Below are 24257 nucleotides of genomic sequence, written 5' to 3' on the forward strand. Positions count from 1 at the left end.
ATGAGACGAGACGACACGAGAAATAATACTGTTTTGCGTTATGTTATAAATTTTGAAGTCTCGTCTCGATTTTCGAATAGTGGCCCCCCGTAGCGCAGTCACTAACACACTCGCCTTCGGTATGAGCGGTCCCGGGTTCGATTCCCGGTGGAGGACACTCGGTCGAAAAATTGTAAAAAGCTTCTTCAGGTCAGACATCTTCAATGAGGTTTTCCTCATTCATACGAGGCGAATGCCAGGATGGTACCTAACTTATAGGTTCCAGGCCGCTTCCTTCCTTCCTCAAACCTTTCTTCCTTTTCTCCGGATAGTGTGCTCGCTGAGGGACGTCATCCCTCATATATGACGGACTAAATGTCATAGATGTCGAGAGCCCAGAAATCTAAACCCTAAACCCCTAATTCGACTTTCGAATAATTCTTTCTCGTCTGGTCTCGTATCGAAAACTTACGTACAAAATTTATGTCCCGATTTTTAATTCAATTTATCTAGAAATTTTTACAAACGTTTCGTGTCACAAGAGGTCTACTTTTAATAGCCTTATTCAAACCTTCAAGGCGAGCTCCTTCATGGCTAAGCGGTTAGCGTACGCGCCTTTGGCGTGGGAGACCCGGGTTTGATTCCCGGCGAGAGCTCATATGGTTCGGATTCCACGTTAAACAGTAAGTCTCGTCTCATATAATCTCGCTGCTAAAAAAGACGTTAAACTCAAAATCAACTTATGAGCTCCTCCGTGGCTAAGGGGTTAGCGTATGCGCCTTTGGCGTGAGAGACCCGGGGTCGATTCATGTGGTTCGGATTCCACGTTACTCAGTAGGTCCCGTCTGAAAGGGACGTTAAACTCACAATCAACTCAATATTCTTCTAATAGAAAATGTCAAGCTAATTAGAATTGTAAATTACGAAGATCATTAGTTATTGTGAAACACCGTCTGTCAATTCATCAAAAATAAGCTTTACATCTGTTAGTATGTAATCTACTTCTACACAATATTGTAAAGCCTTAATGCGTCATAGAATTATGAAATAGAGCAGATATAAAGACCTTCCCTCCCCCGCCGCCTGCCAAAGGTTTTAAGTGATGGGGCATAACAAAGCTATCCATGGGTAATGACGCGGCTTCTTGTGGTCATTCAACTGAACACTTTTTGGTCATAATGTTCAAAGTGAAATGGCTTGGCGTCCATCATAGGACGCTTCCTGTATTTTGACTCTTTGATGGCTGGACGAACACTTGCACTCAGCCAGTGGTGGGTGGGTGTTTTTATTTCTGGAGACCGTTGATGGGTGTTCACTGGAGAAGTGCCAAAGGCTTCGAAGCGGACTCATTACACCTTCTCTTTATTGCTTCTTTTATATTGCGTAAAAGATACACCAGATGAAACGAGGGTTGCCAACTTTTAGATTAAAAAGAAAAAAAGATACCAACCGACTAAAGGAGATACATTATCCAATAGTACTGTATTTCCTCAATGTCAATGGAAGTGATAATGTACTGTTATTAGTTGGACTCTATCTACAAATTCCAGTGGCCTCGGAAGTATCATGTGAGCTGAATGTGTGGGCGCTAACAGCTGGATATATTTCGTGATCTGCACAACTCTTACAAGGTTCCCCGGATGTATGAAAAGAGTTTATTTTTCTGTTCACTTGGAGTTAGACTAGGTTAGGGAACACCGCAAGTAAACAAAAGTTGCACGAGCCACGTCCACTTTCATTAAGAACTGAAATTAAGTCTCTTGCACAAACACAAAAAATATTTACTGTTTAGCTACGACCAGAAAATATTTAAAAATTAAAGTCTCTAAGTGTAATGTTTCACAACAAAGTTATGTGAGCTAGAGAAGTGGTTCCCAATCGGTGTGTTGCGACACACTGGCCTGCCACGCAGTTGCAAAGATTATGTCGCGAAATTTTAGAATTTAAAAGTTGTGACGCACATAATAATTAGTTAAAACCAATTTTGAGACGGGCTGCACCAATCAACGCCTTCTACAGAAGCAACAACACCCAGCAATGTATAGAAAATCACTACTTCATATAAACTTTAGTCCTGCATTATTATAGTTTACATTGTAAAGTTCTGCTTATGCAGGTATAGGTAGATCATAGCTAGAGCTAAATTATACACGGGAACGTTTCTCCCATTACCGAATTGTATTACAAAATCTCCTTATTATATATGGTGTTATACAAAATCACTCTAATATAAACAGTTCATTAATACTGGGTAACGAGAGGTATCCCAAGGCCCAAGCAGCCTAGAGAAGGATCTCCACAGAGCTCCATGCAAGCTAAAGGCTGTTAGTTAAATAGCTCCTGGAGCTCCAAGCAAGCTAGATGGAGTGGATTTAGGATCCCTAATGCTCCACGCAAGCTGAGTAGCTGAGTTCCGAGCAAACTATGTGGACAGAAAAGGAGGCCTAGAGCCCCGATTAAGCTAAAAGCTTTTACATTAGGCAGCTCCCAGAGCTCCAAGCAAGCAAAAGGCTTTTAGTTAAGTAGTTCCTGGAGCTCCAAGCAAGCTAAAGGCTTTTAGTTAAGTAGCTCCTGGAGCTCCAAGCAAGCTAAAGGCTTTTAGTTAAGTAGCTCCTGGAGCTCCAAGCAAGCTAAAGGAGTGAGGTGACCAGCCAAAGACTGGTAATAGCTTATGTGGTCTTCCTGTTTTGTAGCTGCTCCAGTTTGGCAATGGAGCTAGTAGTCCTTCGTCGTCACATAACTAGTGGTGGTCCCTGTCGTATTCCACTGTAGTAATTCGTAGTAAGATGCACATGGTTTAATGTTTATAAATACGAGCACGTTGTTGGTTGTTAGTAAACAGAGCCATGTGCGGAATATTGCAATACTATTGTTCATTTTTTAAAAAAAAATCAAATAAATGTGTCACCATGTCGTCGCCGTTCAATAAAATGTGTCTTCAGTAGGGATGCGCACGAGACGACTCGAGACAGGATTTTCCTGACAAAATTCGAGTCGAGACACGGCTCTTCCAATAGAGAAATATACAGTTTTGAGTCGGGACATCACTTTTACAGCACATTTTCGAGACGAGACAAACACAAATCTTGTCTCGTGCGCATCCCTAGTCGTCAGTCAAAAAATGATCAAGAGGGCTAAAGGAAAAAAAACTGAACGATGATCATGAAAGAATCTGTGGAGTGACAAGTTTAAGGACTCGAGAAAGCATCACATAGACGATCTGTCCATTACACACTCAGAGAGGCTTAGTTTTAAGACATATTGGATTGTTGCTATTTGTTAAAATTTAGCGAATCTTTCCAATACTGAGGCTATATGAGACGTGGAGTCTACGGAGGAATCCGAACCACCGTAATGCGTTCAAATTTTAAAATTACCACCGGGAATCGAACTCGGGACCCTGTACTTGAAAAGCGCAAACGCCTTCCGCTAGACCAGAGAGAAGGGCTTAAAACGAAAAAAAAAATGAAGTAAACTTAGTTAAGGGCAACAAATTTACTACAAAAACGTGAAATATCTATTTCTTACTTTGGTAAAATGTTCTCGAATTAGATAAAAAATAAATAAATAAATAAATAAGAACATTGATTGTTAGCACAATTCGTTTGCCACGAACTAGTAACATCCTGATAAAAGAATTTAACTACCGAACTGTTAGCTCTATATGAGAAATCTTGCTTTAAAACGAAAGAAAGAAAACGTTCACTATAATTACTTTATGTAATAAATGCACTTTGTCCAGGGAAGCTCATTCCTTTCACCCTCAAAATAAAGATATTTTGCTGACAGAATTCGACAATGTTCTGTATTGCTCTTTTATTTTTCTTCTTTTGGTAAGTAACTCAAAAACAACAAATAATACAGGAATTTTGGAAAGTAAGCCACTTATTACTTACCGAATTCTATCAAAAAAAAAAAACTTTTAATATTTGCTGTCAAGACCTGTCATTTGAGTGTCCGTCAATTATGACGTAAGAAATTGAGTTCCCAGTCTTCAGAGTTCCCAAACTTCTGAATCAGTTCACTTCATAGCGTTTCATACATACGGGTCTTGCTTACTGTCTAAACTTTTGATTTCTTTATTGCTTTTAAGTTACTTATTAAAATTCAAAACGTACACAGCAGCTCAGTGACAACCTCAACTCCGTATAAAACACACTTTGTTAACCCGAGCTTTACTTACTTCAATTTACGTTCGTTACGTAATAAGTAAGGCAATCACGCTTTGTCTGAGTAATAAATACAGCTTAACAATAAAACTTTACCACACTTGAATTCTGTAATGAATTCATGTTGCCAATAGAATAAATATAACTTGGTAATATAACTTGGTAATGCCGGCTCTATTTAGTAATAAATTCATGTTGCTAACAGAACTTTATTTCAATTTAAATTCTGTTAATAAATATGTAACTTAATTTCGCTTTGTCTCACTAATATGAGACAAAAATTACCACGCATTAATTACCTAACAAATCTATGCTACCAACAGAACTTTACTTCACTTTTAATTCGGTTAACGAACAAAACTCAATCATGCTTTGTCTCAATAATAAATACAGCTTTCAGTCATGCTTTGTTTCAGTAATAAATACACCTCTCAATCATGCTTTGTCTCAGTAATAAGTACAGCTTTTAATCATGCTTCGTCTCAGTAATAAATACAGCTTAGTAACAGAACTTTACTACGCTTTAATTCTGTAATAAATTCATATTGCTGACGAAACTTCACTTCACTTTAAATTCAGTAACAAATGTACAACTCAATCGCGCTTTGTCTCAGTAACAACTACAGTTTGGCAAGAAACTTTTCCAACACTTTATTTATACAATGTATTCATATTGCTGATGGAACTTTCTTTCACTTTAAATTCGGTAACAAATGCACACCTAAATCGCGCTTTATCTTAGTAACAAACTTCTCGAAAGCTATATTTACGTAATGTATTCAAATCGCTAATGTATTGATACGAAACAACATAACTTCACTTTGAATTTGACAGCAAGTGTATTATTCAGTTACGTTTATTTTGCTGTAATAAATGGTAAAATTTTCTTACATTTTAGACCAGCAATAAAATCATGTTGCTACCAATTTTTATCACACTTAAACTAAGTAAACTTTCCGCCAAAACGTAGAATAAGTTTTCATCTCCTTTTGACGTGACGAATCTATGAGTGGGGCTTGTTGAATTTTAGTAATTAGAAAAAAAGTTGGATGATCGCAGATGAAGCGAAGCAAATCAAGACTTAGGTTAAGTGGAATGGCAGGAACAAGTACTTAGTTTAATAGCAGTGGTATTAATTCTGTGCGCTCAGCGAACTAATTGAGCGAGAAAGTCTTCCGAGGACTCTTCAAACTTTGGAAGGTTGTTTCCTTACTTGCGCTCATAATTAGATATTTTACACTTTCATCTGGGTGTTTGCAGAGTTAAGTAGAAACGTTAAACACCCGTGTGTTCCGTCTTGTAGAACAAAGCATTGGGAATTCTCTCATCCTCGCCGGCTAATCTCGTGGAGCCACAACCAGTGGAAGCCGTGTCCCTGCGATGCCTTCCGATATATAGCTTACCTCCAGAAACCAATTAAGGTAACGCGATCGATACAACTCCTCTCTCATTGATGTCTTCCAAAGGATTTTACCCGTCTGCGAAGGGAGAGGGAGAAGAGGGGGGGGGAAGACTACGGAAAGAACATCCGCTGATTTCATTATACACTACAACCGTCCTTCTCTCTCTCTTTCCACAATGACTTTCCCGACCAACTTTCGGATATCTGTACTCTATTGACGACAAAATTGACTCTCGGATGAAAAAGAAGTAAATTGTATTAGGTTTTTTTTTTTCCTCTTCATTCTCTCTTGACTCCCATCGGAACATCCAAGTAATAGTAACTAGTTTACGAAACAAAGTTCTCTAGTGGTCAACGCCATACACAGTACGAGTCTATTCCTAAAGCATCCACCACATTCTCCCTTAAGAATATCACATTCTTAAGATTAATCGAATGTCTAAATACACGTGAAGTACTGTGTTAAGAGCCACTAAAATTTCGGAGAGAATCGGAAAAGAAATGGGGCAACTTCTATCTTTGAAGTATATATCTATTAGAAGTATTTGCGCCATTCTTAGGAGCACATACATCAGTATTTGGAGTATATTTCACTAATAGAAGTATGTGCATCATTCTCAGAAGCACATACATCAGTATTTGGACTATATTTCACTATTAGAAGTATGTGCATCATGCTTAGGAGCACATACATCAGTATTTGGAATATATTTCACTATTAGAAGTATGTGCACCATTGTTAGGAGCACATGCATCACTATTTGGAGTATACGTCACAAGCTGATACCTTCTAGATAAAATTAACAAGAACACCAAGGTATAAATTTTGTATGTAAATTTACAATATGAGACAAGATTTCTACAACATCTACAAGACGATAGGTCATTATTCCCCGTCTCATCTCGTCTTGTAGGTAACACTAATCAGCCATCTCCTTTAGCCTACAGGGCATAGGAGACACATAAAATTATAATTTCATTTTCATTTTATAGATTGTTACAGAGCTGGTGGTGTAGTCATTAAGGCGTCTAATTACCAACTGGACCAGCTTAATTCGATCCCCGTTGTGGGCGGAATCCATTCTTCCGTTGAACGCCTATCCAATCAAATGGATCTCGGAAGTTCTCCCAGCCTTTGTCAAATAGATACTTGGACAAACACGAGAATAAAAGCCGCCAGGGTGTGATATCTTCTCTTATAAGCGTCCTGAGGTGATTGAAGTATGTACCTGCACATTGCTCAAAGGCCAGCTCAACTTTAGAAGATTGCTATGTCATCAAGTGTTTAATACTATTTTCACATGTCCTTTAATTTTCATATTTACATGCTTTTCTTTAACTTACAATTGTTCGACCATGTCCTCCAATCTCTCTCTCTCTCTCTCTCTCTCTCTCTCTCTGTCTATATATATATATATATGCCTTTTTATACTATTGGTCTCATCTTTACTGTTTCAGCTCCTTCGTGGATAAGCGGTTAGCGTATGCGCCTTTGGCGTGGGACACCCAGGTTCGATTCCCGGCGGATCTCATGTGGAGCGGGTGTCCCACCTTAACCAGTAGGACTTGTCTCACATAGCCTCGCTCTGCTGAAAGGGACGTTAAACTTAAAATCAACTCAACTCATTTACTGTTCCCCATATCACATCATTCTTAATTTTGTCCTTCCGCATCACTCCACACATCCACCGCAGCATGGACATAAACGTGGCACATTAAACTGAAAGATTTCTTTTCCGACTACTTTTACTTCTGCGAAAAGAGATTATCTAATACACAGGGGTTAATATGCACACGTTCACTCAAAATTTCAGATTTTCACGATTTTTCATAACACATTTGAAAAAAAAAAGTTTTCTTTTTAAAGCCTGCACCAATTGTGCTTTATGGTGGACAAACATAGAACACTAAATTTGTGTCAAATATCCATGCCCTTTGTTTTGTGTGGGAAATTGAATTGTAGTAAAGAAAAATGAAAATGAAATGAAATGAAATCTTTGAGCTTTACGTCCCACGGTTATGCCGATTAGGCTAAAGGAGACGGTGATGATGAGTAATGAATGAAATGGTGGAATGAAGAAAGTGGAAGGAACCGGGAGAACCCCGAGAAAACCCACGCACACGGTGTTTGTCCACCACAAAGTTAACTTGTGTGTGCGTTTTCTCGGGGTTTTCCCATTTTCTTCCACTTTCTTCATTCCATCATTAATCATTACCGTCTCTTTTAGCTTAGCCAAACTTAATCGTGGGACGTAAAACTTCAAGATTTCATTCTTTTTAATTTTAAGAAATAAACAAAATAAGACAAATTGTACTAAAAATGGAATAAAATATTTTCAAAAAAAAAAAGACGTTTCCTTTTTTAAAATAAAATATATTTATGGCTGTGTAAAATGAAAAGCATGGCGGCCGCTATCATATATAGAATCATTTTATAAATTCTTCAATTTTCATGTAAATCAATTGAAGCGCTTACAGGATAAAGGTGTTATGTAACAAATTGAATATGACGGGAAAACTGATTTTCATACCTTTGTCCGTTAACATTCCGCTTTCATCGTTTCTAAATATCTGCACTCAGACGAGGACTCACTAAAATTACTCCAAGTACAAAAAAAAAAAAAAAATGTTTATTTAAATTGTACGAGACTTTATAATATGTTACCATCACATTATAAAGAGGTAAATTTTAATACTCAGAACAAAATTCATACTCTGTTACTTTCTAAAGCATATTATTTAGTTCAGGAATTTGCAAATGATAACGATGTATGAATATGATGTAATTATGTAACAAATTTAACATGTGATATTTGTTATAATTTTGTACTTCAAATGGTGTAATAAGCTGTAATTACAATTTGATTTATATTCATGGCAACTGTAGAACTTGAGTTGAGTTGAGTTGAATTTGAGTTTAACGTCCCGTTCGGCAGCGAGGCTATATGAGACGTGGACCTACTGATTAACGTGGAATCCGAACTACATGAGCTCCCGCCGGGAATCGAACTCGGGTCTCCCACGCCAAAGGCGCGTACGCTAACCGCTTAGCCACGAAGGAGCTCAACTGTAGAACTTATAGGAGATACTCTCCATATTGTAAGTCAAAACAGGCCAAATAAATAAATAATGTGTTGCGTTGCAAGAATAATGTTAGACGGAAGTATTTATCGCAGCATTTCTCGTAGCAAAAATCGCATCATCGATATCCTACCGTGTAAAGTAGCAAATGCTATAGCATTTCCAATGCCATGGCATATCCTATGACATTTCTTGTCGATGGAACCTGCTCTAAATCGTAGCATTTACCCCAGCATTTCTGTCCGATTGCAGCGCCGCGGTGTGTTAAAAGGAAGCGAAAGATTTTATGTCAAATATCCATGCCCTTTGTTTTGTGTGGAAAATTGAATTGTAGTAAAGAAAAATGAAAATGAAATTAAATGAAATCTTTGAGCTTTACGTCCCACGGTTATGCCGATTAGGCTAAAGGAGACGGTGATGATGAGTAATGAATGAAATGGTGGAATGAAGAAAGTGGAAGGAAACGAGAGAACCCCGAGAAAACCCACGCACACGGTGTTTGTCCACCACAAAGTTCACTTGGCGGGAGCTGGGATCGAACCCGGGACCCCATGCACCAGAGGTGAACGCTCTACCACTGAGCCACCGCGGCCCCTTAAAGAAAAATGAGCTGGAGTAGGGATACCGTTATTATGCTGATTGAAAAATATGAAAAACATCTTTCTTTGTACAAAATTAAAAGTCCTTTGTATCATAATAAGCATATGCGACAAAGAGCTTTAGAAGAAATAGTGACTGAAATCTCTGTTTTTAGTTTCGGAGCCATAATTGAACTTTTCTTTAGTGATTTGTTTGCTGCGTCGCGACAAAATGTTTATCGAAATGCTACCATGTAAAAGCACAATATACTTTTGATGCCATAGAATATTATACGAGACTTTTAGCAGCACATGTGCTATGAGAAATGCTACGATAATGCTTCCGTCTAAAACTAGCCTAAAGTATAACACGTGCAAGAACCGCCATAATGCAGCGTTTCAAAAAATGTAATATAACACCTTTATCCTCTAAGCTAAGCACTTCAATTATCAAGTGACTTACATGAGACAGCTTGCAATGCTTTTATTTATTTATTTATTTATTTATTTTAGCTATACATCAATAGATTTTTTAAAAGTCATTTCTCTTAAATATATTTTTCACTTCTTAGTACGATTTGTTAGTTTAATATTTTCAAAGGAAAGCCTGTTTTTTGTTTTAAAAAAATATTTTTTACTTCACGAGACTTTCTCTCAAGAAAGGTAATACATGTATTCCATCTTAATTTTCGATACTTTCTGTGGACCTACTTTGAGCTTCCAAATAAAATAATACTGATTTCCCCCCTCTCATATATATCCCATAATGTGTATTATTTTCATTTACTTTGAACATATCCAACACACACCCACACAGTGCCCTATTTCTGTGATCAAAATATCAGTACGTAGCGTATGTACACACGGGAATAATGAAATCCTTTTATTCATTTGGTGAACTAATGTGGAAAACGTAGAAAAATAATGAGCTTAAAAATTCCACAAAGCATTACTAATAACCAAAGGAAGGACTAATTGGGAAGTGGCCGACCGCTCTGCTCGTTGATAGCCAGCGTCCACTTCACGAACAGAGAGGAAAAAAAAAATTAACAACATTGTCGGGTTCAATTAAATTGCTTGTAATGAAAGATTAAATTTCTGTTCCATTCTATTCCTCTGTACAGTAAATATGCATTAACGGTTAGATGAAATGAGTTTTAAAGGGAAAAAGACCAATGGTTTCGCGTCTATATATTATTCTTTGCCAGTAAATGATTCGTAATGAAACAGCAACCCGTTGTTGTAGATGGAAATAAATAACTTTGTTCACATAGTTCCATGTTACTAATAGTTAGCTTGTCTGTTGTGAATATCGTACCTTACTTTTTCTTTCATTTTACTATTTTTTTTTTCAATCTAATGATCCACGGATATGTACAGACTTGTTAAGCAAATTGATCACCTATCTCTCTTTGAAAATCTCCCACTTCTGTCTACAACTCCAATTAAATCAACCAAATGTGTATTTTCCTACGTCAATTGTGATGTTTATTTGGAGTCAAAGTAGAAGAAGTTCGGGTATTATGGAATATCATTTTTGTTTCGCTTCTAAGTCAGTTAAGAATTGCACATTGAAACAAAAAGGAAAACAAGTATACGCCCTTACATATTTGGCTTTATTTATGCATACCTTGATAAAGAAGTTTCGTTACAGGGGTATTCAAAATTTATAATTTGTAAAGAAACCACTTTGGAGGGTAATATGAAATAGTCGGGTAATATGGAATACAAATGCTATATAGAAAAGAAATGAGTTTTCTGTTGAACATACAAAGAATACAGTGACAATATTTAAAAAATCTGAATGCCAAGCCATAACTGAATCTGATTACTTGCAAAAGTCACCAACATAATACTCTGCTTCAGGATCGGCAGAGCCATTGTGTGTTCACATTAAACATGATGAACGCTGGACCCAAGCTCACCACTTGTGTCATCAGAAAATTTGCTGTAACAAAAAATACGCTTAGCATTGTTGTCATCAAAAATGTATGTTCAATTGCCCAATACCGATAGATATTTTGGTAATCGGAATACCATACGGAATACGGAATAGCATGCTTTTCTTGCGGGTATTCCATATTGCCCTCCACGCCAACTTGGAAACTAAAGAGCTGTTAAACGCATTCGAAGGCGTATAGGATAATGGCGCTTATCAAACTACCACTCTGTATATCCAACTTCATAGTAAACAGAGAATTGTTGTTCTATTATATTTAAATAGGAAAATACAGGTTGTAAAACACTTACTTGTAAAAGTTTTCAGGAATAAGAAATCAGATTTTCACGTCTACCAACACAACGAAGGAGACTGACTGTAGAGCACCATGGGAACGTGAGTTAGTAGTTTCTTTCCTCTCCACTTGAAAGCAACACATCACAGGTGAGATAATGAGGTATTCCATATTATCCGACTATTCCATAATACCCAAACTTCCTCTATTAGAATGTCCTACCTACAGTTGCTACAATATTATATTGCCTTCTAAGGAGACGGCGTGGATCAACGAAAACTTGACCCACCACCCACCGTGTTCCACTGCAGCCCAGTAACAACCTTGATCCACTCCAACCCACCGAAACCCATCATTATCAACTCCGACTCATGATCCACGCCCTCCTTTCCACTGACTAAAAGTTTACACTTGTATTCAAACAAGGCTGTGAAATTATCACTAATCGAAATTTGAATCTCGATTGCTGAATTACATATACTTTTCAGTGGAAAATAGGATGAAATTTTCAAATCTATGTTAAAGCAGACCAACGTAAAGGGGGAAAAGTATAAGATTTGATTATGTATTTGAAAGCCAAATAGTAAGTCCTATTCGTATTATTACAATTACAAATATCAATATCCAGAAGTGTATGAATTCCTTTTTTAATCATTTACTAGGGAAGATTCCACACTTGAACCTTGAATTTGGAGACAACCTATATATTTCTTGAAAGTGTTTGTCGAGCAAGTTCCAAAACAGGTTTCAATTCCTTGTCCAGTCAACAGCAAGTCATTTGGTATCACAACTAATGTGACTCATTATTATGGCTAGATGTGACACATTTGGTGTATTTCAATTTCTTTATTTTCCTCCATTTCACCTACATACGTTGTCAGATCAGTACGTTCATTTCGCCAGTTTATTTCAAGAACGACATAACTCAAAATTCCTAACTTTTCAGGAGAAGTGGTTAAAGTTTCGAAACGCAATAAAAGCAAATGGGCTCAAGAAGGACACAAAGTGTTCTGTAGCGTCCAGTTTTGAAATAACATCTGTGAAATTTTTACCAAAGATAGACATCAAGATTAGCTTTCATTTTCTGCCCATAAGTCAATAAGTCTTAGGCTATTTGAGAAAGTGTTACCCACTGTAGTGAACGTGGCCAAAGTGGCTATTCAGTAATTTACTTTCACCAGATGTGTAAATCATACTGTGAGCCAGTTAGGGTTTCCAGATCTTTTGCCAGGTCCAGGTGTGTAATAGCATAGTTCCAATACTCTGCACAAACCATCTTCCAAGCAGCTGTTTCTTGCTACAATCCCTTTGCCTGGCAACACGTCTTTCCTTTTTTTTCCTTCCTTTTGAAATCTTTTAAACAGCAGGCGGTCTTTTGTTCCGACCCGCACCAAATACGCTCGAGCTGACGTTTTCTCAGCGATTTTATTGTTTTCGCGTTTATGATTAGCCATCTACATTTAAATACATGGTCAGCGTATTCCAAGAGTACGCATGAGCAATAAATACGCTTTGCGATCGCCTCAAATAGCCGGGTACTAAGTGCGATTTTTTTAGTTACGTTGTTCTTGACATAAACAAGCGATTATATTCGTCAACTGCTCATCTAGACGAGTTGTTTGATAGGCTACACGGTACAAAAACGTTCAATAGATTTGGAGTTATTAGTTAAGTGAAAACTAATCGTGGTAGTAATTTGAGCTCATTCACTAGATCAGGAAAGCTCTTTCTTTGTAGCTACATAAACCCGATTGGTCACCCTTCAGGGTTTAAGCCCTCTAGCCATGACAAGGTCCGGGTAATAAGAGGGAAGAAAACTCCGGCTGGATTTTTTTTTTTTTTTTAGCCATGTGTGAAAGCCATACACCTCACACATCATGGCAGTTACGTGGCCATAACACCTTAAAAACAAAGGCCAAGGCCTGGCAGCGCCATCTTGCCAGGACTGTGAAGTGCACAGTTATTACAAGTAATTATTTGTGGGAGCGCGGTGGCTCAGTGGTAGAGCGTTCATCTCCGGTGCTTGGGGTCCCTGGTTCGATCCGAGCTCGCGCCGTGTGGACTTTGCGGTGGACAAATACCATGCTCGTGGGTTTTCTCGGGGTTCTCCCGTTTCCTCCCACTTTCTTCATTCCATTTATTTCTCATAATCACCGTCTCCTTTAGCCTAACCGGCATAACCGTGGGACGTAAAACTTAAAGATTTCGTTTTAGAATCGTCAATTAATTTGCTACATTGAAAATGTATTCATATCAATTAACCCAAAATCTCTTCTACGAAATAATAAGAGTCCATCTATTCAGAAGCATGCAGAGAATAAAGGCTTGACGTACTTGCAATAGTAGAGCCTTCCGTCTGGAGTGACGTGAACTGTCCAACCTGACTTAAGTGATCGCTGAATGTCCTCCAAGTGCTGGTACGCAGGGTGGTCTGGTGCAGGCAGGGCCGAGGCCGCAGCCGTGGCCGAGATACCACCATGCCAAGAGTTAAGCAACATGAGCGGCCTAAGGCCGAGATCTTCATTCAGGACCTGGAAATAAAATAAACAAACTTTAGCACTCATACTCTTCGCAATAAATAAAGAAAGAAATAAAACATTCTTGCTTGTATCTTATATTGAAACCGGAAGTGATAAATCTCAACTATTTCCGATTTCAGTAGAGGGTTATACGTAGGGAGGGATTACAGTCTTGGTTGCTGAATTCATATTTTAAAAAACGCTTTTCGTTATTTCTTCCTGTTTTTATTCTGATGTCTGCGAGAGATTGCACTGAATGAAGGAATCGAGAGCTAACGATTTCTTTTTAAAATAGTTAATAGCCAGTGCACAGCAAATAGTTATAGTGTTGGGCACAACTCAACTTTAATATAGGTCTGTAGTTCCAGCCTGTCTACCAGTTTAGGATGTTACTTCAACACTAAGGATTTAGTGTTACGGTTAACACAGAGTGATGTTACGGTTAACACAGTGCGGTCTTACCGATTTGACACAATTGGCGTGGAAATAATACTGCAGTCAAAGAACTAGGTGGGTGAACGAAGGAGCGCGAAAATAAGAACAGAGCCTGATGTACTTCCAATATACAGCTTGTGTTTGATCATTGATCAAGCAATGGACGAAGACATGCTTGTGCTATGAAGATTCTCACATTTAAGCATAGCATCGCTTAAGAGTTTAATAATAGAACAATACATGTACTTTAATAATAACAAAAAAGAAAAGAGAGAAAAGCGATGTCAGTGATGATTCTTAACACTGTCAAAAATGGGTGATACAAATTATTTAATAACGGCTCTGGATTCCATTAAACGTCTCGACATCTACCTCGTGAATTTAACTAAATAAATGCGAATACCTGTCGATGCGGAAAAAAAATTGGAAGTATGGGATAGGCACGCTACCGGGATAGCCCTAACAATGATTTGTGCTATTTTACATCCATCTTAAGGTCAGTGTAAAGGCTCAACTATCCCCAGCAGATGGCAGCATGTATCCCGTATCTTTCCTAAGCATTTTGTATGGAGTGACAATACACAAAAATATGTGAATCAATTTCAAGAGATGAAACGTACATTGGAGACGTTCAGACCACATTATCAAAGTTGTTAAAAAAGATGTATAAAGTTTGTTCGGTATGTTTAAGTACATAGTTACGCGTAAGTTACCCTGTTTTTTATATTAAAGATCTGGACATGGATCTTTTAAGCTCTGAAAGGGGATTCAAATAAAATCTTACACATGAAGTATGTTCAAAATGACAGAAAAAAAAAGGACTTGATTCTCTTGTGCACTGAATGCCCCTTTATTTCTATTTCTAGAAGTTTCAATTCATCTGATAGATGTCAACCGCTGGAACTTGCTTGTTGCCATCTAACGGTGCAATGTGCAACTTCAACACCACAGATTCAGCGTTACGATTAATACAGGAAGGTGTTACCGATTTGACACAACTGGCGTGAAAGTAACACCGCGACATTCTACACTCTACAGTCTAGCATTGTACAAATATACAGCTTCATTTCAATATAATAGAAATGGGATGTTGACAACCAACGTTAAAGTCGCCGTTACCTGTGAAGGCATTAACGAAGTACTTGTCAGAGATGATCGTTGTACGAAACAAATTCAAAAATTCCCTTTCGTTTAAGATATATTGTGTGGAGTAACGGACACATTAAATTAAAACGTAATTCCACTAGCGTCTTTCTGAGAGCACACGATACCTAAAAGTGGTGTCATATTTGATGAGTTCCATTTAAAACTGAACCAAATCCAAGGGCCGCGGTGACTCAGTGGTAGAGCGTTCGCCTCTCGTGTGTGGGGTCCCTGGTTCGATCCCAGCTCGTATCAAATGAGCTTTGTGGTGGACAAACACCATACGCGTGAGTTTTCTCTGGGTTATTCCGTTTCCTCCCACTTTATCCATTCCAGTATTTAATTCATTTTCATCATCACTGTCTCCTTTAACCCAGCCGGTAGAATCGTGTGACGTAAAACTTGAAGCTTTTATTTGAACTAAATCCAATATGGCGCCTGACACGATGACCGATAAGATCTTCATGTGTTCCTAAATGTTTTCAGCCCTCTCCCATACCAAAACCACAGGCTTTGATGTTTTTCTAGCAAGTTTATTTGGGTGTCTCCACACTGATATTATGAAGAAACAAAAATTATCATACTTTCATTACGAATAGAGCAAAAATAATTAATTTCTCTGCCGTAATTCTGAGATAATAGGCTAGCAGAAAATTGTATCATTTATGGTTCCATTCAAATCCACTATGGCGGTTTTCAACATAGCCGCCAAGGATATCATATCCAAGGATTTGCTTTCATATTTTCTACACATATATTTTTCTGAATGTTTTTACATTTTCGGACTATCCTGTATTTTGTTTATCCAATATTTCAAAAACATTCGTTGCTGTATTATTTGTTCTTCTAAAGTGTTATAGGGAAGAAGCCGACACTATTTGCATACGTATTTCTCTTATTAAAACAAAACGGAAGTTTATATTGCACTTTCCTAAGAGATGATTAGCTACAGAACTAGAAGCGAGCAAAAGTTGAACCTAGAACAGAAAGGTATCCTGAAAATTGACAAGATTTGCATGCGTATTACTTTCATCACAACAAGACGAAAGTTTGTATTACACGTTGCTAAGTAGGGATGCATTCGAGTCGAGTCGAGTCGAGATTTAAGCCTGTCTCGACTCGTCTCGAGAAAATGTTGTCTCGACTCGTGTCTCGACTCGAAAATATGTTTCTGTCTCGACTCGTGTCTCGACTCGACAGTCTCTGTCTCGACTCGACTCGAATTCGAGTCGAGACGTCTCGAAATTCGAGTCGAGACAAAATGTACGAGTTAAAATATACGCACACATCAGCCAGACCATCATGACTACCTACCTAATTGTCAGTATGTCGACTTTTGGCATGGATAAAAACTGCGACACGTCTTGGCATACACGCAATGATCCTTGATAGGTCGCTGGAGAGAGCTGGCACCACATGTGCTCACTCAGTCACCTAATTCCCGTAAATTCCGGGAAGGGGGGCGATGTGTTCTGACGTCACGTTCAATCACATCCCACAAGGGACATCACTCAAATGTCCGGCTCCAATTTCAATGAAACTTTTTTTTTGCTGATAGAAGGCATGTATGCATCATTACTTGTGATGACAAATTTTTGCCATGGTGCATGTTTTCTATTTTTTTTAATAACTTTTAAGAGTTGTGATGTGGTTATTAGAGATTACCACAGAAGTCCCTTACTACCCTTTGTAAACGGAGCGTTAATGAAGAAAAGTGAAGAAAAACCATGTGGATACATATAAGTCCTGGGGGGAAGTCGTATGGTAGATATGACTTTGATGGCAGCCATCTTGAAATCCGCCATTTTGAATTAAGGTCAAGTTTTCAAAATGGGAATAGGGTAATATGATACATAATTTCGGGCTAGAATTTAATTAGAAAAATAATGGTGAGATTAGTTTTAAGATACACCCATTTGGGGGAAAGTTACCGGCATATTAATTGTTTTTACTTACTGTGTGCGTAAGACCCTTCTTACTTTCGTCTCAAGACCTGTAAATCAATTGCAACGGCAGAGCCCGGTTTCGCACTAGTGTTTAGAAATCTTTAAACTCACTTAAGGCAATATTTGTGGATTATTGTATTGTATTTTGCCTTTAATTAAATTTGAACCCACTTCATGATCTTGTGCAAAGTATCACTAAAAGAGAATTTCTGTTTTTATGGAGAACGTAAGCATAGCAATTATAAAAGGTGAGTAAGGTGCGTATGTATTTATAAGAAAGTTTATTTTACGAGTTTTTTGTGGTTCCGGCAACCTATTCTTTAGTTGTTTTTTTTTTCAAAATACTCATATCTCATAAATAAAAGAGCTATTATAAAATCTCTTACCACTATTCTTTAATACTTATAAAATTTTATTTATTGTAAAAGCACTGGCAAGATATTTCTTATCGCCCACTAAAATTATGGTGGAGCTCCTTCGTGGCTAACGGTTAGCATACTTGCCTTTGGCGTGGGAAACCTGGGCTTGATTCCCGGTGGGAGTTCATGAGGTTCGGATTCCACGTTAATCAGTAGGTCCACGTCTCACATAGCCTCGCTGCTGAACGGGACGTTAAAATCAGAATCAATTCAACTCAAAATTAGGGTTTTGACTTTATTATGATGTCATTAGTTTAAACGCCCAACTGCCCAGTAATTATAAACATTGACTACATTATAAAATTGTAATTTGTGACGACTAAAATATCAGAAATTAAAGATTATTCTTTGGGTTTTGGAACATTTTGAAAAACGTGAAAAACTGGTACTGCACCGATACAACACACCTTTTGGATTTGTCATTGTGTAAAGTGATACAAACTAAAGAAGAATTACAACTTTATGAAAATGTATTAGGACTTATTATTTAGAAATAAACACCAAATAAGTGTAATAGTTCATATCCGTATCAAATACCAAGTTTATGATGAATCAACTACACAAAGTAGGATCCAAAAACACTCATTGCAATTTGTTCCATCCTTCAGTCGAACCAGCAACTGAAACATAAAGAGTGACATTTTCTTTTTAAAGATACTTTGTCCAGCTAAGTATTGTGAAGGTTTATGTCAGTAGAAGGAATTGCATTCCATTATACAAGCGCAATTTCACAACTTTATGTACACATTAATAAATATCGAACACCCTTGTCCATATGATTAGCGTACGCGTCTTTGGTGCGGGAGACCTAGGTTCGATTTCCGATGGGAACTCCTGTGGTTCTGAACCCACGTTAATTTCTAAGTTCACGTCTCATATAGCCTTGATGCTGAAAGGGACACTAAACTCTAATCTAATACTAAATACAAATATTTAAAGAAAAATGATGACGCACCAAGATGACGTGAATTTGGCTATCAAATCCATTTTGTGTTTTCAGTTATTTTCTAGTAGTATTTTTTCTAGGCATCCTTTCAAGAGACAGTGATGCAAATTTCGTAACTGCGAATTCCTGTAAGAAGCCATGAAATTATCCGATTAGATGCAAAATTTCCCGTCCACTAAAATAGATACCGTAAATTTACAATATCTAACAATAAATAATTTTGAAAGATATCGCTTTCGAGGGAAAAAATGAAGTGAAATCTTTGAGTTTTACGTCCCACGGTTATGCCGGTTAGGCTAAAGGAGAGGGGTGATGATGAGAAATTAGTGAAATCGTGGAATGAAGAAAGTGGGAGGAACGGAAGAACCCCGAGGAAACCCACGCACACGGTGTTTGTCCACCACAAAGTTCACTTGGTACGAGCTGGGATCGAACCAGGGTCCCCAAGCACCAGAGGTGAACGATCTACCACTAAGCCACCGCGGCCCCGCTTTAGAGGGGCCATGACGTATAGTTGAACTCATTCTCGTAGTATGAAAGGCATTATTTATAATTATGCATGATAGGATCACAAACAAAATTTAAAAATATTATGTGCACTTTCTTTTAACAAACATTATTTTGTCTTCTATGGTGTGGAAGGGAATGTTATGTTTGAAAAAAAGTCCTTAACACGATTCTTGTTGCTACACACTGCATGTTTCTAGCCACAGAAAAGATGCAGCGATAGGTAGGCTATTTTTCAATTGCTTTACATTAGCTTGATGTTTCAAGTCTTTTGTGTGTTTCTGAAGTTCACTTTTACCACAAAAGAGCTCAATATTAACATGTCTTACATAGCTTTGGTTCGATTCTCAACACGGACTGCAACTACCCGTTAAATTGTGCATCCGAAAGGCACTCTTTGTTAAACCTCGCTTATCACCGCTCATCTTAATAATATATATAACTTCACCTCGAAGCAAATGTTGCATTTCTCTCTTTCATCCTAACACAAAACAAAACTAACCACAGCTGTGACACGAAGGAGCTATTTCAAAAAGAAACAAGCTGTGCTTCATAGAGATGTGTACCAAACGATAGAAGTATAAAGTATTGTTTTCTTTCCTGTTTATTGATATCAGTTGGTGTTCTTAATGAGTTTACTCATTAGTTTAGAAAGAGTATATATGGAATTTGGACATATGTTGTACGTATTCTCCTGAGAAATTGATGAGACCAGAAAAATTATAAGGACAGATGGAATAGGTTTAAGCGCATCTACGTGACTTTATCAAATATTTATTCTCCATAATGGTACCACGCGGAAAACTTGGTATAGGCCTACTTTTATCTTTGCCTCCCTCTGTTAGCTGTTTTGTATCATATATATCGGATGGTTTTGATATTTCTTCTGATCATTAAAACAACAATGATACCTGTGTGCGTGTAGAAATGCAAAAGCACAAGATAACTTCCTATTTGTTTTGGAAACAACAAACCCATTTCACGTGTGCGAGAGAAATTGAGCACAGCGAGTTCGGGTGTTTACTCACGGTCAGTTCGCAGCAGGAGTCCATGGTAAAAATCTGGATATCTCGAAAACACTCGCAAAACCTTACAAATACAAAAGACTGCGCTTCAAAGAAAGTTTAGACACAGATGTTTCAATTTTCTTTTAGCATCGTTCTTCAGCAAAAGAGTCGGTTCATTGTATTCGAAAAATAGAAGGGAGAAAGGGTGAATTTATATTTTATGTGGGGGGTAACGTTGTAAGTAGTATAAACAATACATACAGCTTCCGACTCTGTACGCATACACTAGCCGCGGAGTTCACACACACACACACACACACACACACACCAAGGGTGAGAGCTGTGCCACTGAGTCACAGCGGCCACGGGGCTAGGTCGAGTCCACTTTACGTTCATAGTTTCTTAGTACATAAATGTTACGATTATGAAATAGATTTTCCTTAATGAGCTGCATAAAAACAAAAGCTTTCGAAATGCATTAAACAATTAGCTCGATTTGAGTGTGAACTTAAAGTTATATCAGAGTGTAAATACGGATACGCACCAAAGCTCGAAAACTTAATACACTATTTCTCCTATATAGTCAGCATGTATCAAGCAATCATTCAGCTTTCATTTGAGAGGATGGAAATCGAAGGCCCCTGAACAACTATGTTACTAATGTGCGGAATGTATTTATCTTACAGTGAACTGCTTTGATGCCAAGTGGCCTAACTCCAAAATTGAAATTTTCCAGGAGTGAAAGTTGAAGTTCAATATCTCATGAACAATCCATATTTCTTTTATGTTGGGAACCAAAACCATAACTACTGTATGTAGTTCATTGTTTTATAACTTAGTGTTTACAAAAATCCTTTTAAAAAATACCTATTCATAGAAGTGGATGGTACTTATCTGTACTAGTTATTGGCATCCAAGCAGTCCATTTATTGTAATACTAGCTTAATATACCCATTCTTCGCATGGGGACTGTATTTGGAAGTCAACACCTGTGGAAGTATCACCATTCATTTCAGTGACCGCGAAAACTAAGGATTTGACACTAGTATCAATCAATATGGGCTATTTATACATGTCTCGGTATTCCTCACCCGCTGACACCCGGCCCGCATACAGTGGTAGCTGAATTTGCAAGTCATCGCTGATGGAAGTGTCACCATTGATCTCAGCGACCGTGAAAACTATGGATTTGACACTAATGTCGATCAATTTGGATTACTTTTACTACATGTCTCGCTAAACGCCCCCCTGAGACCCCCTGGTTCCAATTTTGACAAAAACGCTTCGCCTTAGACTGGGACCTGAACCAAGGTATCCGTGACCAAAATTTGGTAACTCTCGGTCAACTTGTCTGGTCCCCAGGTCGGTCCCAGTAAACGTCCCCCCCGAGACCTCCCTGGTTCGAAATTTTAAAAAAAAACGCTTCGTCTTGATCTGGGGCCTGGACTAAGGTACCCGTGACCAAATTTTGGGAACTCTCGGTCCACTCGTCTGGTCCCCAGGTCGCACAGACAGACAGACAAACACACAAACAAACTCTTTATTTTATTTATATTAGATAAGATATACTATGTAAAATAGTCTCGTATCATAATATGTGATGTACAACAAATGTTACATTATATATTATCCGTAGCTCGTGATATGCTGCAACATATTAAAGCCTGAGAATAGTTGGGCAAGCGAATAATCCAGAAGTTACGTAACCCTATTGCGTTCATGGGAACGAAAACACAATAATTATAACTATGCTAAATTACTATAGACTACCAACTGCTCATTCAGAGAATTTATGAAGTTCACTCTATCGCAATAGTTTTATACAAACTAGATTTAGACTACGGATAATAGTTTTATACAAACTAGATAATGAATTATTATTATTAGTATCATTATATTTACAGTACAACCAAATACAACGACATTAACTATTAGTTCTAATTAACTGAATTGAGCTGAAAATTAAATCTTGATCTTTAAAGATTAACTATTAATTTTATGCGTTCTGTACCTTTTTAAAGGAATAAAAGCTGGAATTGGTTTCAAGGCTGTTTCTGAGTGAATACTTTCTTCAAAATAATATTAAAAATTATAGAAAGATTTTCGAGACATTCGAGTCGAGTCGAGATTTTTAAGAGCCGTCTCGACTCGACTCGTGTCTCGACTCGAAAATTCGAGTCGAGAAATACGTTTGTCTCGACTCGTCTCGAATTTTACAAAGTGTGTCTCGACTCGAATCTCGACTCGAATTCGAGTCGAGTCGAGTCGAGATTCGAGACATGTCTCGACTCGAGCGCATCCCTATTGCTAAGAGAATCAACTATGGAAGTAGAGTGTAAAAGGGGATAAAGTATACCGAGTGACTACTTATCAGCTTTGTTAGTGCAGATATGAAGTGCGAAGGAATAAAACCAAGAGTCGGAATGGCTAAAGAAAAAGGATAATGATTTTGTAGATCTTCGAGTAAGGAGTTAAGAAAAATTCATCAAGTGTTACGTGTACTTTTACAAAGCAAAAACACGAACACCACAAAAAACCCAATGAAAAATGAAGACGCTTTCCAAATGCGAGCGTTAATTAAAACTGGGAATATTAATTGGGTAGAACGGGGAACTAACGGAAGGAAGCAACAATATTGGATGTGATTAAAACAGGTCACTGTGTTTAGCACGTAAAGGAGTTTGGTTTGCATTTTGGATAACCAAACTACTTAACAAGTTAAAGTTTACAAGCCTAAGCTTAAATATAGTACTTTACTTTAAATTAAATTAAGTTTACTCCAAGGCAGTCTTTCCCAACCTTTTCTACACTGCGGCCCCCTTTAAAGTTTACAATACATGTGAAGGACTCCTTGCAATATAAACGGTTAGTATTTATATTTCTTCTCCATGTTAGTCATGTTAGTATATATATATATATATATATATATATATATATATATATATATATATATATATAGAGAGAGAGAGAGAGAGAGAGAGAGAGAGAGAGAGAGAGAGAGAGAGAGAGAGAGAGAGAGACAGAGAGACAGAGACAGAGAGATAGAGACAGAGACAGAGAGGGAGGGTATTTTTCTTTGAAGTGGTACAATCACGTTTGAGTGGTATGATGCCTACTCCGTAATTGGGTCGGTCGTCCTGGGTTTTTTAAACTTGGGACCGGATACCTCGAATAAGACGTTCCAAATATATAAATCAAACCAGTACGTAAACGTAACTAAACCACAATAATCTACCAATCAGGTACAGGAAAAAGTATTTTTTTCTAAAAAAAAAAAAAAATGTATTAACTACAACAAGTTAACATGATAATAAGTGTATGGCTCAGCGAGGTACACAACTTCAGTCAATCTGATGTTTGGTGTTATCTTTCAGCCACTAATTTGGAAATGTCAGGATCAAATTGACGTACATTGACTTGTCATTATTAATTCGGTCATTTAACTTAAAATGGTGTATTTCTCAACACTGTGTGTGCCTTTCTCAAATTGGCTTGCTGAGTCCTTGAGATCACCTTGCGGACCACTGGGAGTCCGTGGACTCCAAGTTGGGAAAGGCTGCTCTAAGGCAAGTCAATGTTTGAGAATAGAAAATATTTAAGTCTGGATTTGCCGAGTAGAAAGACGTCTGGTTTCGTTTTAGAATTGTATATTAGTTTTTGTATCCTGAGCATTATACTTGCCCGCTAATCTCAACAATATTGCCTGCAGTCTATCGAGTAAGGATGATGCTCCGACAGAAAAACATTAGGAACGGATTTTTGATTCTCCGCATTTTGGGATCAATCTTAACGAAAACGCTTCTTAGCTTTTCACCCTCTACATTCTGCTCAAAATTGATGGTGATTCATCAAGTATAAAGGTAACCAGGAAAGTTCTGTCGCTTTTTGTGGA

General features: G+C 37.7%; 1 protein-coding gene across 1 annotated transcript in view; it reads right to left on the reverse strand.

The window, feature by feature from the left end:
* The window catches only part of LOC145681284 (uncharacterized), a 548035-nt gene that overhangs the window by 507988 nt on the left and 15790 nt on the right, over window positions 1–24257 (reverse strand). The window contains exon 2 of the mRNA XM_081752913.1: window positions 13778–13974. Within this exon, the coding sequence (XP_081609039.1) occupies window positions 13778–13941 (164 nt within the window). The 5' untranslated portion in view covers window positions 13942–13974. The remainder of the gene's footprint in view (window positions 1–13777; window positions 13975–24257) is intronic.

Source organism: Thermobia domestica, chromosome 3, assembly GCF_964235325.1.
Source record: "Thermobia domestica chromosome 3, izTheDome1.hap1.1, whole genome shotgun sequence".
Classification (NCBI taxonomy): Eukaryota; Metazoa; Arthropoda; class Insecta; order Zygentoma; family Lepismatidae; genus Thermobia; species Thermobia domestica.